This window comes from Metopolophium dirhodum, chromosome 8 (assembly GCF_019925205.1).
Source record: "Metopolophium dirhodum isolate CAU chromosome 8, ASM1992520v1, whole genome shotgun sequence".
Lineage (NCBI taxonomy): Eukaryota > Metazoa > Arthropoda > Insecta > Hemiptera > Aphididae > Metopolophium > Metopolophium dirhodum.
This window is the reverse complement of record NC_083567.1, coordinates 32345034-32363949: the sequence shown is the minus strand read 5'-3', so window position 1 is coordinate 32363949 and position 18916 is coordinate 32345034. Positions and strand designations below refer to the sequence as shown.

Genomic DNA, 18916 nt, shown 5'->3' with positions numbered 1-18916 from the left:
CATACAAGTATAACACTTTCATTGTCACAAGTATTTAAGTGATAAATAATAAATATCGCTAAGAGTTACTTAAAATTATAAAATTCATATAGTAATTATTTGTCACATTTAACTTAAATTAAAAGTAATATCAATTTATGTTTTCTTTTTAAAGAATAATAAAAAAATTATTTTGAAAAACGATACACCTGCAGTCTGGTGTTTAGAACTCACTTTACTGATTTTTATGCGCGGAATACTGTGTATTTTAAAAATCATTATTATGTTTACTTGAATGTAACCAGATTGGTATCTAAGAATTTTTGAATTTACCACAAATATTAATCAAAGTAAATATTTTTTATTGAAGATAGAATAACACTTGATGAACAATGAACATGTAATATGATTTCAAGAATTATTGAAATAAATAATACAAGTTATGTGATAAAAAAACCTTAGAATTGTCAAAAAATAAATAAATGATGTTTCACAAAAAATATCATTGATACGCGAACCAAATTGAATCAACTTTACTTTAATTGCATGTTATGTGCAATGGAAATAGTTTATCAATTTTCCGTTGTAAAACACCTCTAGATCTATCAAATCATGCTAGTGGTTTGTATAGTAAAATTACGTAAATTTTTTTTTCGTTATTTATGGTTATTTATTTAATATTTTCTTTAGAAAATACTATTACAATTCAATATTTCAATCATACATTTAAATCGCTGTATGTTAATCGATGTAATATTATGTAAATATGTATATTGTATATATTTACAACTTGTCTTCAAAAATATACTTTATTTTTATCTTATATTGAAGGATTTAACTATAAATATTATCTTCCCAATTATTTTATATATTTTACAACGAACACTGGGATATCTACGTGGTTACATAGTATTATGACTTTATGTTATGAATGTTGTAGGTTAGGTTAATATCGTTTATATTGATATACTACCAAGTCGAAAAGCAGAAGATTATTAAATTATATAGATCTAGAATATGAATCCAACCAAGGTCTTTTCAATTAGCATAAATTATTTTTTAAAGTAAAAACTGTTCCCTTTTGTGTATTTCTATCTTTTGAACTTGAGCTGATTTCTTAATTAAGTTTATGTTGCAATTATTATTTTTTGTTGTTTAGTCGAAATGTATTCAAAGTTCTTCAGTATTATGTTAACAGTTTGTTTTTGGTTAAAAAAAACTAAACCACAAACAGTGATAAAACTAAACATGAAAAACCGTAATTGTTGAAATTCAGGATAAAATAATTTATAATTTGAAAGATTATAAAATTTTACTTGAATTAAAAAATATGTAAAAATTTAATAAAATAAATAATGCATTTTAAAATAATATCAATAATTTAATTATACTCGATACATTTTTTTTTATTTTTTATGTATTTTTGTTATATACTTTAATCATAAATAAACATTGAAAATGCAAACGTTTTCATAAAATCCACTTCAGTTTAATTCATAAACGTTTTTTTTTTACCATCCAAGGTTCTCTGAATTTCTACATTAATTATTCTAACGTAAAATGATTACAAGTCTTTGATAGTGTTAATACATTTAAAAACTGTATACTATAATTATAAGCCTATAAATATATTGTTCAATATACTATTATTTAATAAAAAAATATTCAATTTTCATAGTGGCTTTTAAGTATAGTTAAAGATTGGACACAAATCGCATACAACTTGTTCTTTTTTTGTTTCTAAGCTCCCTATTATGATATTTTTTTATATATATATATATATATATATATATATATATATATATATATGTATCTACTTAAGATACCTTTTAACACTATCACGCATATCATATTTTAAAAAGTACGTTTTAGAGGGGAGGCCCTCATATTTCTCAACCAAAAAAATCCAATCTAATTGAGAATACCAAAAATATTATAAAAAGTAGTGATTCTCCGGAGAAATACTTTTGATTTTTTTTTGCAGAACAACATGAAAGTCTAAAGTACGTTATATTTAGGTTCCGTTATACCGGTCGCTTGGGGACTATAAGTGGTTGGTTTCAGTTAGTAAGACCGTGAAATATGTATACAAACGTGTGCGTGTGAGAGTATGTAATGCTCGAGTCTGTGGTGTAATCGATGTAGGGTATCCCGTTTTGAAGTCTACAGGACCCTTGTGTGCATAGAAGTTTGGGAACGAAAAGGATGATGGCTGTTAGGGGAAGTGGGCAGGGAAAAGTCGAGTTTGACGCGATAAATAACGAGAAAATAACGCTATTCTTCGCGCGGCCCGGGCTGTGTCAACCCCTACTGCGCTTTTGTACGCTTTCGGCTTTTTCAACCCTCATTTCTGATTGCTGCCTCCACCGCAATGTGATAAATAGGATTAGGGTGGATACTTTTTTCCTCTTCTCCACGCCATATACATTATACAATTTATATTGGACTAAGGGTTGTTTTCGTTTTCCGTGTCTTAGATACCTTGGGATATTTTAATTATATAACTATTAGAAAACAAGACAGTGCCAGATACTACCTAATCAAATAACGATAGTCATTGTGGATGAATTATGACCAATATGCTATTGACGAAATATGTTATTGATCGTGTCAGTAAAATTAGCGATTAATATACTATGATTAGATGTTTAAACCACTTTTAGAAATATAAAAACTATAAGGTGCACTTTATTTAAGTAAGTATTTAATAATTTATAAGCAAAACTTGTAACATTTTAGTGAATTTAAATTAAAACGCAGTGGTTAATTAATGTAATATATAATAATCATACGGAATATACGTATAGTTATAATAATTATAGAAACAGTGCGTAGATGTATAATTAATGCTGACGAGTTATAGTTAAATTCGGAAGTTGCGGAAGTTGTATTGCGGTTGATTAAAATTAAATTAAAATCGGTTTTTTGAAAATGTGTAAATTTTAAATATTTCATACATTTTTAACTACTTATCAAAATATAATATACTAACGTTAAATGTTTTTTGATATTTAATCAAATTATATCATATAGTTCGCTTTGACCATATAACAATATTATTACAATTAAATTCAAATTAATTAAACATTTAATAGGGAAAATCCATAGGTACCTAACTAAGGTAGTTTAAGGTCTACCGGTAAATCACACTACACCAGTACTAAATACTAATATACGGAGACAACTGATTACCGTACGAAATGTACGAATTAAAATAAAAAAAAACATTAAAACGAACGATATTTATGTTAAACGTATTGCCGAATGAAATGAAATAAATTATTTTAAATTGATTCAACCAAAACTGTTTTTTTTGTTACGTTATCTACTGATTATTTTATATTTACTATGAGAATACGGGCGTAGACTAACGAAATAATTGTATCAGTTTTATTTTGTTCCGTTGGTAGTTCAATTTAACAACTGGAACGATTATTAACAATATGAATCTCTGATACTTCTTTGAGATAAGTCAAAAATATTATATCTAAAACTTCAAAGCTCCTACAAGTAATACTTATAGTACTACAGCTACCTCATATTATTTTTATTACTCAGCCATTCGCCACAGACTTGTACTGTCACGTGACACGTGCGCTATTGTTGATTTCGTTACAATATTTAGAGTTGATATTTTTGGCAGCCTCTTATAGCCAGGTATCGTTGTATTTATGATTTATTGTTGTTTTTTTTTTACATTAATTCGGCTTCTAATATAATGTTTTCTTTCATATTTAATATACGGCTAGTATTTGGAGTGACTTGTCGAGATGAATTTGTTTATTTCGTAATGTTCATTTGTCAAGTAATTTAATAACAATTAATGGTTATGTTTTATAAATTGCGTATATCATAGACATTTGGAGTATACTATTCGGTTTGTGTGTCTAATAATTTATCATTGGAATCAACAACAATATTGTAAGTAACAACCAGTCAATAATAGACCTATAATGAACATCATGTAATTTATTGAAAAAAATAAAAACAAAAAGATAATGCGGGTAAGGAAATAATTCACACCGGATACCAATTTTTTATTTATCGTGTTAAATTGACGGAATGCACGATCCTACAAATTCTGGAACATGGCAATTGCCGGTTGTAAACAACGATACGCTTGCTTGTAAATATTCACAAAACCATTTGGATTTTAGCCAAATTTAGGCGGACGCGTGCGTAACTTTTGTGGAGCTTATTACAATCAAATGTTTACATGACCTTTACTGTGTAAGCTTAAATTGGACGTATTTAATTTTGATTTTTTTTTTTTTTAAATCCATAATAATACCTATAGGTACCTAATAGTAAGTGGTCATCACGTGCATCACGAATAGGAATTTGAAGTACCTCAGTTTTATAATAATACTTCTCATTGAATATTATTCTGTAGTTCTGTACCATAAATTCAACATAAAACGTTCATTTAACAATCAAAAATATGCAAAGTATTGAGTGAACAATTGTTATTTTTTTATCTGCGTAGGTACCGTTTGTAACGATAAATTTATTCGATCGTCAACTATACGGCCTTTCTGGATTAATTATTTTCGCTTTTGTGTCCGGGTGTCATAATGACGACCAATAAAAATGCAGCACGCCCAATGTGTCGGGGATAGGTAACAAAATGGGTACAGTTTTTTTTTTGATTTTATTACTTGACTGGTGAATTTATGTAGCGATCCGTTGCTTGTATAAATCACCTAATAACGAGCAGCTGGCTCATTTCGTTTTTGTTTCGTTTTCCCGATGATAAATCCGAATTTAAAACGCCCTCGCCGAGAGAGTATTATGAACGCTAGTCAATATTTCACTAGCTCGTGCAATTATGTAGAAATTTTGTTTGATTTTTATTGTAGGTACATATTTTGATTTTGACGTGCTCAGCTTTACTTATCGATCAATCAAATTATTATTAAAAACTCATTGTATTTTTGTTACCAGTGATATTGCTTGCTGTATAATATTAAATATGTATTTAATATTTATACATTGACAATTTTATACATGCAATTGTAACATTATTCGCCCGAATTTAGATACTGCCGTTTCAAATTATCTCCGTTCTATTTAGTTGAATGCAAAATATTATATAATATACTGTACTGCAGTTACTGTACTACAGTCGAATTATTATAATGCATTTTAAAAGTGTTCGCATTTCTACGAAATCAGAAATATTTGTATACATTTTAACTGAAACTGTAATACCTAAACGTCGAGGTTAATAAATAATGATATCGTACATTTTACATGCATAAGAAAATGTTTGTAAAAAATACAGAACCCTGACCACAACCCTACATAGATGTTAGTTTTTATCTGAATTCAGATTGGATTTCGGAATTTCAAACGTGGATTAGGGCAAAGTTAGGATGCACAAAACCCAATTATGCATGGAAATTAATCAGGATTTACAGAGAACACCTAAATGAAAGGCCAAAATTATTGTGTACATTATTTTCACTTATATTATTTGATTAAATTAACCACAGTCTAGTAAATCGTGTTGAATGACCATTGTATTATAATATGAATACATCTACTTGGAACTTGACTTTTGTTCAATCGAATACTTTTTTTCAAGAAAAAAAATAATTTTGAACAAAATATATTAAAATATGACAGATTTATTATATTTATATTTTAATTTTTAATGAACATTATCGAATAAAATTATAAACTGTTTGTATATAGTTATGCTTTATAATACATTTTTAGAAAAATGTCTAATTGACTAGGTAGTAGGTACTAGAAATTAATAATGTTTAATATTGTCATTATATCTAAGGAATATTTGAAAAACTTTAATTTTCATTTCATTGTTTGATGTGTGCTTGAAAAAAAAAAATAAGGATTCATATAGGTTGAATATGACGGTTGTTGTAATATTTGTACTTTAAACACAGGATGCACAGAAAAATGAAAAAAAAAATCATCCCATACATGTTCAACAAGGGACTACTAATCATTAAAAAATAACGTCAAATTGGTTTTATTGAAATCATTTGCGTTTCAACAAACGAACTAAGAATATAGGTAATATTGTTTTAAAATACTAAATCAAAATATACCACAAAATGAGGTAACGCCGATCTTACATGGTATACATTCAGACAAAACAGTTTTTTATTTATATTGGATCCGTCTGATAAGGGAATTGATAAATTGTTAACATTGTTACAAAATATTATCGGTCAGACATGAAAGGTAGTCCGGGTCTAAACACTAAAATGATAATATCGTTTCTGAATCAATATATATGGGTATTCGGAGTTACCCCATTTTAAGTTGTTGATAGAACAGATTTCTTTCGATTTACCTTCATAATTTTTAAGCATATATTTTAATAATTTATTTTCATAAGAATTAACGCACAACCAATCTAAAATCTCAATAAATGTATTTTTTTATTATCATGTAATCGATGATTTTAAATGTCCCTAAATAATATATAAGATAAACCACTTTGTACATCTAAAAATATTTAAATAAAGGTAATATTTTGAATCTAAAAAAAACATTAAGAAATCATTTCAGATCGGCATAGTTAAAATTATTTTGGTCAATTTTTGGAACTATAGAAGATAGTGAACGAAAAAATGTATTATTTAAATCGGCTGTAATACTGCTTGATGCTGAATGATCGTTGTATTTACATCGTTTACACAGTACCTATATATTATATTTATATTTTAGAGTGTGTATAATAAACTTATGTGACCGAGTGAAGAGATTTAAAGGGTTGGGACGAGAAGCACTCACGCAGTGCACAATATATATACTACAGAACACCTATAATAGTTAAGTATAATTTCATACCTACATGGAGTAATTATTTTGAAATATTTTATCATTTACATAAACATAATGCAGATTGTAGGAGGTGCAATATACCATATTAACAAACATACTATGGCGTATGCCAATCATTGATAAATATATTATTATGTCTAGTACATAAATATAATATAATAATAAATTAAATCTAATGCAGAAATTATTATTATTGTTCTGTATTTGTAGTTTAAACTTAATTTTAACTTTAATAAAAATTCTAACAATCGTCACTTAAGACTTTGAAAACCAGTTAATTTTTTCAATATACCTACCTACCTATATTTTATTTTTGCAAAACATTATGTAGGTATAAAATATACAAATGCTTTTCGATGAAATAAAAGCTATTATTGTACGATTATATTATTACGACAAGCTACAGTGAATTATTATGACTTTCTGATAATTACGTAAATACTAAATACACAGTGAGATTATTATATTTACTCCATGTGACCATGGTGATGGGTTAAACTTTTGCGTTGTCGATTGTACGAAAATCCACTACCAATATTAAACCACTCAACTCTCACACGAGTCATCAGTTACAATATTATTTCTAGTATTTTTTTTTTTTTTTTGTTTATCTTGTTCTCTTTTCTTTTAACTTTTATTATTGACACATTTTTATATTGAAAATTATATCGAGAACTTTATAGCGTGAAATGTAGTTTGACCATGTTAGAACACATAAGCTTATTCATAACTAGACACGTTTAATGTATTTTTAGAAGAAACAAAAACAATTATTGAATATAATATTTAAATTATTAAAACCTATACCTAACATAATTGATTAAGAAAATGTAAACACTTAAATAAAAATATATAATGCCTTACAATGCTTTTCTTTCATATTTGAAAATAAAATAAACTTAATATATAGGTATATTAGGTAAGTAGGTAATTAACTTTTTTTGTATATTAAAAATTGCATTTTATAATTGATATTTAAACTGTTGTCTGGCAGTCATTATAGTCCTATTATGTGTGTATTAACTTATTATTACATTGGAACATATTATCATTATAATTATTATAGCATATAGTAACACACATATAGTATAAAAAATTGTTTATTTCAATAATCAATAATATGATAGTTTACACTTCACTACATTGAATTTGTACAGTAGGTACGGTAGCTAATATCTGGGCGCAAACTCGTTTTATTTATTTATTTATTATTTTCCTTTTGGTTCTGGAATGTGTCCAATACCCTCGTATCCAACTATTAAATAAAGAGTACATAAGGAAGAGTATCAAATAAATCACATTTTAAACACAAACAAAATATGTTGTTTTCCTGCTCGATTAATATTTTTTTGTTCGAAATGAATCTAATTAATCGCCCTCAATTATTGCCTTTTGATTCATTATTACGCATAATTTCATTGTTATTCGTGTCCAATTTGAACAACAATTAGGGATGCAAAAGTTAATGAAATAGAATCGAGGTCAATTGCTTTATAATTATTATTTTATGTAAATTAACGGCTGGTAATATATTTTATTGTATGCGTGTATAATATATGTGTGAATCGCTGCAGTATGCCCAAATATAAATTAAAAACAATAAGGGATGCCTAAAACAGACGAAAGCCGCTTTCGAATATGTTATTAAATATTATACTATATTTTTTGATGAAATCTATGATATAACCTATTGAATTTAAATTTTTTGCATTATTTATAAATATGGGTCATGAAAATGTTGAAAATAATTATTATACATAAAAAAAAAAAAAAATGCTGACTATTGAAATTGTGAAGTCTTATAAAATCATGCATGATTTATAAAATGTAAGTGAATAAAATACGTTCATATGACGTTGGGTAGGCAACATTTTTATTTCAGAACACAAAACATACAGTTTGACATTTTAATTTAAAAAATATCTAAATCCAAAATAATAAAACACAATTATAGTAAACGAGTATTAGTCATTTTATTATAGACATTCGTTAGTTAAAATACTGTTGTCATTACTCGTTTGTTAACTATATAATACTATAATAAATATTGCATGCCTGTAATCCAGTATTTAGTATTTATAATTGTTTGGAATAACTTCATTGCACGAGATGTCAGAAATAAAAATCGATTCGTGTTTTTATCTTATCTACAAGGTAGAAGACGTGTTATTAGATTTTTTTGTTTTGCTTATATGTATATTATAAAGTTTACCATAGATATAAATCGTGTAAATGAATTGGAATTTAAAATAACAAGTTGAAATGTATAATATAGGTGGCCCTGAGGGGGGGGGGGGGGCACGACCATTAGCATGTCGCCTGACTCGATCAGTCGTGTATCGCATACGCAGGTCTAATTGTTGGCAATCACTACGCGCGAAATTATGTGAAAATGCGCCAAAATCGGTGGTGGTGTCAGACCGTCGAAGCGAAATCGCATCAGCAGACGAATGTTTTTTTTTCTTTCCCCAAAAGTATAATATCGGCACAATATTATAATATAATATAATATATGGGGTGGGTATAGTATAATATATTATTATCGTGTCGTTGGGTTTAATAATAATACGGTCACGAATCGAAAACGTGCGGTGCACCTCGTACGTGTGGGAGAAGAGTCTGGGGGGGGGGGGGGGGGGGGGGTTAAAAATTGTCGTTCAGCCCGAGTACACCGGCTACTCACCGAGGGGTATTTTCTCGTACACGATGCCGTCGGCGCGTGATGCGGTGGCGACTGCGGCGAACGCGACACAGTACAGGACGAAGCACCGCGTAATTCGTGGCCCGGCCATTTTGCCGGTTCGGACGACACGCACCAACTGGAGAGACGTCGTCGGCGGGCCGCGCGAGTGATACGGTACGGTCGCCGCCGCCGCCGCCGCCGGAGAAAAAGAGACCTTTGCGCGCAACTCGCCCGGCGCCCGCCACATGTCGGCCGACTATCCGCGGTGGTGGTGGCGGGGGGGGGGGGGGGGGGGCGATGCTGTGCGCAGCAGCTACAACACCGCTCCGTCCCGCCGGCGTATAAAACGAGGACGGGTCGTCGCCGGCGTACATACGACTATACGAGTTTAACACGTCGAGGTAATTATAATTATTATTCCATCGCTAGACAGTCGTTTTCGACTTTTTTTTGGAATTGTAAGTCATTGTATTATTATTATTGTTATGTTATACGCGTTTGATAATAATAATATATTATGTGGATACACGGCGTAAAAAAAAAAAATATATATTTTAATAAGATCTACTGGTCTTGTACAATATCATTATCGGCCACTATATATAAATATATAATTGGTCTCAACGATTGATTAAAAAAACGAAATCAGTGATCTATAAGATAAATAATCTATAAGCTACTTATTTGTCGATACTTACGTTTAAAAAAAAATATAAATAAAATGTTTTATTCACAAACAAAGTATCCGATAGACATAAAGTACGAGTTTTTTTTAAATAGATAGGTATTTTGTGTCACCAAACATTTAATAATTTTCAGACAAATTATTAATGGTTATTATTTATTTTATTTTAAGTACTTTTCATGGCGGCATAACTGAGGTTTTTATTTCATATATTATATATAGATACCAAAACATAATATTGTTTTCTGAATATTTTGACGTAGGTACCTATAAAAATCTAGTATTAAACAATATTGTGGTTATAAGAATTTAAATATTAGGTAAGTGGAGTAATGTTGGTTCATTCCAGAATATGAGATTAAAATTGTAGATATTATGTTATCAGTCGAAAAAGTAAAATAAATAAAAACAATTTGACGAAAAGTGGCTGTTTACCGATTAAAGAATAATCCTGTATTATATTCATTCTGGCTGTATATGATGATGTGTGGGGTGGTTTATTTTTTGCGATTTGTATGGTCTGAGCGGCGTTACAATGGATAAATCAACCCAGGGTGGAATTCGTTCATCACAAAATGGTATCAACAAAACCATGGGAAAATAGCAGTAACAGTAATTTTAATCTATGACCGAAATACCAAAAAATACTAATTCTACATTTTTCTAAAAAAATAAAAAATAGTCTTCTTTTAACGCAACATATTATGCATTATAGCTACCGGATATTGAATATCGGGTATGATTTGCATACTGATTTCTTATACTTGGTACTATTAACAATCAAGGGGGTATGACTGGTATGAGTAGAATATGTTTATCGCGTGTCTGTATTTTATAATATAATATATATTATATATTTTATATAATATAACGTACATAATATAATATGTGTACGAAGGGTTTATTTCGATCCTTTTGAAATCGAGTCGGTGGTTCAACAAGTCGATTTGTCTGCAATAACGCGCAGGGCTGACGACGTGAACTGCAATCGTGTGCGAGCACGGCACTTATATACAGTGTGCTCGTGTGAAAATGTATTTTAACGAACGATCTGAAATCGAAAATATTCACGAGCTCCCTGAATTTTCAACCACATACACTAACTTGTAGACGGAGATAACAATAATATTAATAGTAATATATGGTTAGTGGTTACACGCACATATATAATAATATTATGCTAATATCGACTTCTTGTTATCAGTGATAGGTACATAATAATATGACCACGAAAAGAGGAAAGTTCTGTAAACAAACGTTATCAAACAAGCACAATCATGTATCAACATATTATATCAAAATATACGTCAGGGATGGGTAACTGGCGGCCCGCGTACCATTTTTAACTGGCCCGAGCTACATTTCAAATTACTTTATAAAAATATAAAATGTTAGTATATTCCTCTATTTTATTTTTTATATTTAGAAAATTATTAAAATCGATATAATAAAATTATGAAAATAGATATAATGGTTATCGTAAAACGAAGATATGAATTCTTATCTAATATTGAACTATTAAATGTCTTAATATTATATTATTTATAGGGGCATATTTAACGTGGCTTCTTTTTTTTTTGCTTTCGATGTTCTCTGGCCCACTAGATTTTTTAACCCCAAAAATTGGCCCCCCTAGTAATTTTGAGTTGCCCATCCCTGATATACGTTAGAATAAACGCCAGCAATACTTCCGCTTTTTTTGCATTTTTCGCACTTTTTAATTATTAAATTATTATTATTATTGTTATATTATTTTATTTTTGTTATTATTTGCATTCATAGTTTAGAGAAAAGACAATTTTCTTCGTTATACATGTGTTATTTGAGTATCCTTATTTACGTTGAAATGACTAAATTATTTGTCAAAATATTTTAGTATAATATCAAAATAAAGAGTTTGTATTTTCAAAATAAACGTATTATATTATAGCTTGGTGTTTTAAAAACTTATTTACCATTTTTATTAAATAACATAATTTAGGACTTAAAAATTAACATGTTATGCATATGTACACATTATATTATGCAATAATGTACAGTATACATAATATAGGTGGTACCAAAGATGAAGTGTCAGGGAAGGTGGGAAGGCGTATCGAATATTAAATTTTGCCAATAATTATTTTATTGCACAAACAGTAAACACATATTAATTAATTATTTTATTACGTACAATGACCATTCATAAGTCACAGTACAGTGATTTTAATAAATAGACGAATAGTGTTGATTGAAAATGTAGTACTATTAAATTAATAAGTAATACTTATTAAGTATCAAAACTTATTATTAGGTGGGCACTTATGTAATTTTTTTTTTAAATTGTATTAAACAATAATTGCTTATAATAATTATTACTATCGAGTATCGATAATAATATAATGTATAATGGATGTATTGTATTTATAACACAATATAATATAACGTTCAATATAACAGACATTTTATTTAAATTTCAATAATATTTTATAGAAATTACGTATGTAGACGATTCCTTTGAGCCTTTGAACATTATAGGTTTTTTAGTTTTTCAAACGGTATTATTATTTGTTGTGGGACGGCGAAATTCAATTACACAGAAAAAAAAATTACCCTTTGTCTGTGATAAATAATAATACCAACCAAACATCTAAGCTTACAATACATTTTGTATTCTGTATTGACAAAAGGTACATTTCTTTACATATTTATAACACTACTATTCTTTATAACTATACACGCCTACTTTGTATTTATTTTCATACTAATGATTATTATATGAAAGGTATAAATAATATTTTAACAATATATTTCTACACTTGTAAACAATTTCTGAAACTGTTGGATATTGTTCATTAATATCTTTGCTAATAGGTAGGTATCTACGTATAATTTAATAGAACTTTGTACCATATAGTTAGTACAATATTGTACAGATGGTTCATATGATAGTGCACTTCATGGTTACTAATTACTGGTAAATTATTTAAAATAAACTGTACACTGTGTATACTGCAGTGTTCACGTTGTAAAACTACTATAGAGAAGCAACAACTAAAACTACAACTACGAGTATATTGAACACAGAATTTACACTTTTTTTTTATTTTATATTATGTGGGTGCTTACATCGAAATCTAAACAATTTTTTTATGTGGATAAATTGGCCATCTGCTTCACTAACAAAAATAATTTTAAAACAAATTTAAATACAATGCAATATGTCATTAGTTTGTTTCATCGGGAAATTTTAGATATAAAATGTAAGACAATTTATTCACTTAGGTACTTATAGAGTTCCTTGAGTAGTTCCTACAATTAGGTACATACATTTTCATATTTATTTTAGTTATTTATGAGTTGGCAGTTTTGTACAGAAAGACATAAATGATAAAAACAGTAGATGACAAGAGTGGCATTTTCAATATTATATTTCATATTTATTATTAAATGTATTAAAATGTAAAACTTCTTATAAATTAGAGTCAAAAAATCAACCTGTTATTTGGTTTTTCAATTCATTAAGACAATGGAATTTTCATGTATGAGTTCTAAAAAATTTACAATTTTATAATTATTGCATTTTTTATGTTTTTTTTTAAAAAAAAATTACCTACGAGTTTTTAGTATAAAAATGAAAATCCCAACGCAAATTATAATTTTCATCAAGTATACTAATTACAATATGTTTATCATTAGTCATTATATTGCAGAAACTAGGTAGTAGGTGCCTATGTAAAATTATAAGAAACACTGAAGGTTCACTCTGATGTGAGTGAAACGAAACTAATGCTGTAAACACTGGAGTCCCTGTGCCCTGCCCATATTTTAAAAAAAAATTAGCTTACGTGGTTGCAACAAAAAATATTTTGTAATTATTTATTGTCATTACAAATAAGACTTGGCATCTTGACCATTGACTGATCATTTTTTTTTCTATTAATAATTATGATATTGTTAAGGTTTTATTTTCATTTAATATATATTGTTTCAATAATTAATAGTCTATATAGACATTGATTACTTCTATGAATTTAGGTACTTGTTGTTTAGCTGTCTCGTTTAATCCTTGGGATTGGTGGAGAAATACGACAATATTAAGTTTGACTCTATTTTGCAATTTAGTTGTCGTAGTTAATATGATATAAATGTATTACACACCATTCAGTTTTTTTAAACTGAACAATAATAATTTAAACATAATTATGATTGCTTCTTTCTAAGTGAGTCATTATTTTATTTACGAATTTTTTTCGTGTACTTTAGTATTCTTTAATGTGAAACGATGTGATGTTTTATTCAATGAATCACCAAGCCTATAGAATAACTGTTCAATCAACCAATTCTAAAATAAATATCAGATGGTAAATATGTTTTATTTTATAAAAAAAAATTATTTCAGTTAGTATTAACTTATTATTTTTATTATATACTTTTTATAGGTTTTTAATTACAATTAAATAATATTATAAACTTAAAACGTATTTGTAAGCTTATGAAACAATGAAAAATTCGTGCATTGTCTTACTATGAATTTTAATTACAATTATATGATATAAGGTTCATTAAATACTGAAACTTTGAGTTAATAAAAATGATTATTCTGTATAATGAATATTTTAAATTATAATGATGAGACAACTTTAAAGGAAATTAAGTTTTCTGAAGAGATTAATTATGGCACATATAAAGAACACAATTTATGGTACCTACCTACAATTTATGTTGTACTTATTATTCATCTGTGAGTTATTACAGTTTTGATCAATGGTCTAAAATATCAAATTACAAAAAACCGTAGGTAAGACATCGGATACAATAAGAGGAACGTGCATCAAAAATAAATTAAAAAATATGGACTGGATGATCGCCACTTGTCACCGTTCACTCGCTTTGCACAGGATAATGATGTAGGTGTATGATATTACGTTTGAATGGAACAATAATATAAATCAATACATTTTAAAGTCAAATCTTAACGGGGCTCCGATAAAATCGGATTTTATGCAGACCAGGGCTTGAAATCGATTTCAAAATCGATTTTAAATATCGATAAAAATCGTTAAAAATTTTTTAAAAAATCAAAAGTAATATCGAAATCATTAATGCTGGTTAATGATTTCCAAAATTTATATTAAAATTGAAAAAAGTTGAAATCGATAATTTATATCAATATCGAAATCATATCATAATAATATCGATTTTAAAGAAATTACAAAAAACATTTAATTTAAAATTAAAAAGTATACAGGCATACAGCCATCAGGTCTATTTATATTTTATATTGTTAATAGGCACACGCATTGATATATTGGGTTATAAGTTATAGCATTGACTATTATATACTTACATAATGACCATATTGCGTATTATGCACAATAGTAATAACTAATTACTAGTAATAATTAATAACTTGTGTCTAATATTTTGTTTTCTTGAAAGTTAAAATAGAATCTTTACAATATAGTGTACCTACATATTATAGGATAAAAGGAATCAGCGTTCGACAGGCGATAGTTGTTGCTATTGCAAGTTTTATTTCCATACACACATTTAACTTATTATTAAGTAAAATGCTTGGAAAAATAATTTTTCCATTATCGTACATTATTAAATTTATTCCGTATATAGATATTTTGTATTATGGAGGTAAGATAATAATATCTTAGTGCGTGGCGCGTATGTTGTTAAGTTTAAACCAATAACCTAAAATACTAAAATAGTTTTAATAATTTAATTTGCTACGCGTCGTCAATCTCAATCATTACATTTTGTCGATTTGACTGTTCAGTTTGCTGAAGCTTGCCGTGTATGCCGCTCATGCCCGGTTATTAGTTATCACGTTATAAAATCTTTAAAAAATTGAAAAAGCATAACAATCTATTGGGTAATATCTTTAATTTTGGTGGCTCTTAAGTGTTTTGTTATTAAAAAAGTCTAAACACTAGGTAAACGTTAGATCTTGGGCATTATTATTTAAATTTTAAATGGTTGCGACCAGGCCCGTATTAACAAATATTGCCGCCAGGGGCTAACCTTCATTTTACATTTTTGACCATTTCAATATTTTGCCGCCCCTAAACCTAATTTTTATACTGCCGCCAGGGGCAATTGCTCCTCCGAGCCCTCCCTTAAATACGGGCCTGGTTGCGACAGAAATTTAATTGATAAAGTTAATCAATATCAGAATCTAAAATCTAATCTAAATTTCACATTGATTGAAATGTAAAAGTAATAAAGAATAATCAAAAATGTATAGTTAAAGTTCATAAATTGAAAATATTTCAGTGACATTGAAATAATAATAGTATAAATTTGATATTTAAATTTTAAAATGTAATCTAAAATTGAAAAAAAGAAAATTATATTTAAAATCAAAATCATAATATAATGAAATCGATATATTATTTTTAAATCAAAATCAAAAAATACTAAAATTGATATATTATTTTTAAATTGAAATCGAAAAAAACTAAAATCGATAAATTATTTTTAAATTTAAATCAAAAAGAACTAAAATCGATAAGCAAAATTGAAATTAAAATCGAAAAATTTTATTTCGATTTCAAGCCTTGATGCAGACATTTTTTTTCAAAAACTATTAATAGTTTTTACATAACAATGATTTTTTTTATACGATTGGAAAGATCACTGAGATAATCAATAAAATACAATTTCCCGACACTTACAACCATCGAATTGCAATCTAAGAAAAATAAATGTCTGCGTTAAACATTTTTACTAAATAGGTATCTACTAATTTATTCATCAGGAAATATTCAATTTGTATAGAAAAAAAAACATCAAACCAATATAACCAACAAGATTATTATACATACAGCCATTCCTCGTACCAATTTAAATTTTGAATATTACTAGAAAATAAAATAATAATTATTAAACTAAACTATGTATTTGGAACAGGAATTTAATTAAATATAATATTATGATGTTAAGTAGGATCGCGTTATGCATATGCAATTAACCTGCACGAACGTCATTGCCAATAAGTAATTTTAATCATAAAACAAAGTATAGAAATGATTCAGAGACTGATGACTGGATACACAATTTGCCTCGTTCGTCTTGCTCATATCTTGTTGCATCTATTATTACCTACTATATGACGTTTTAATGCAATAATGAAAATGAATCATTGTATTTGAAAAAAAACTACTGAAAAGTTAGCTAGGTTTACTTTCATGTTCATTGGGTGTATTTAACTCAATTAAAATATGTATCTACATTTCAAAACTTAAACCTGCACACACAATCCTCAGACAAGTCAAGTTGTATGTGCAGTTATGATGTGGTTATTTTGATTATTTTTATATAGGCGATAGTAGGAAAATATTATACCCTTTTAATGTAAAACAGGAGAATTATAACCGTATGAATTTATTATTTAACAAGTTTGGGTTGTATTTTTATTTACCGATAATAGTGATAAAAATATATGTCTATATAAAATAATTTGAGAAATGTTATCGTTATGCGTTGAATATGAAAAAGCTTGTTGTATTGCAATATTATAAAATCAAAAATAGTATAAATAGCTAACCTTCAAGTTCTAAGAAAACAAGCCAATTTTTCTCAAAACTATTTAGATATTTTATGTAAAAATGAAATAAAAAATTAATTTAATGTCAATTTGAGTATGATTATTTTATAATGTATTTTATTTTCAAAAAATACGTATATGTTACACTTGTAAGCTTAATATACATTTATAATAATGTTTAATTTGTAAATAAATTTTTGTTTTTAACTATTTTTGGTTAACATAAAAAGATAATTAATTATTAAACATTCATTTTTTATATAATAATTATTATTTCGATAGTTTTGATGTTCAAGAACAATATTTTATAACAATGGCATTAAACTGTATTATAATATATGAAAAAAATATTTTTACAGTCGTATATTTTTAATCCACAGATAATATTTTTATTTGTTTCAGTGATCACTTAGATTTGATAATTTTATGAGTTTGGTCAAGCCAGAAATTCAACTAGTATTGATTAAATTTTTACTTTTCGTGTAGGTACACGTTATAGATATGTTGACATGGGATAAAAATACCTTTTATTTTTCATTAAGTCGTCATCGTGTGCAAACAGTCATAAAAGATGTAAATAAAAAAAAGCTATAAATTGTATTAAAAAAAAAACTGGCCAAAGATAAATATAAAAACTTTACTGATCCAGGTATGTGTTATTTACAAAAGAGATGCATATAAAATACTGCGTTTACGTTGTGCAGAACATGACATAAGCAGAAATCTTCTCGTATTATTTAATATAATTTTATAATACTTTATCAAATTTGTCTTCTCAGAGAAGCTTTTCCCACCACCCTCACAGACGTTTCGTAAACCTTTTGAAATGTCAGAGAAACGGTTTTTAATACTGTTCCAGCTTTTCTTCCTACCTCTATCATTCCAGCGCAATGCCGTTGTAAATAATCCGTAATGTCATATAATATAATAATGGTTTTAGTTAAAGTTTTATTTTATAATAAAGAAAGTATTAATTTGGACTCACAGACATTAATGGTGGTTAACTGATAATAGAGAAGTATACAATTTTTAATTAAACTCCAATAAATATATTATACCTATTACCTAAGTAGTATGAAAAACACTACAAAATCTTTATAGTTTAATATAAATAATACATAAAATAAAAACGATCGACAAAAAAATAAATAAAATTATTAAACCAACGAATAAAAGGTTCTTTTTACGTCACCAAAATTCGTTGAAAGTAATA

General features: G+C 27.4%; 1 protein-coding gene across 1 annotated transcript in view; it reads right to left on the bottom strand.

The window, feature by feature from the left end:
* LOC132950407 (glutamate receptor 1-like) overlaps positions 1-9639 on the bottom strand; it is a 183770-nt gene extending 174131 nt beyond the window's left edge. Inside the window, exon 1 of the mRNA XM_061021843.1 lies at positions 9479-9639. Coding sequence (XP_060877826.1) covers positions 9479-9587 — 109 coding nt within the window. The 5' untranslated portion in view covers positions 9588-9639. The remainder of the gene's footprint in view (positions 1-9478) is intronic.
* Positions 9640-18916: the final 9277 nt, after the last annotated feature.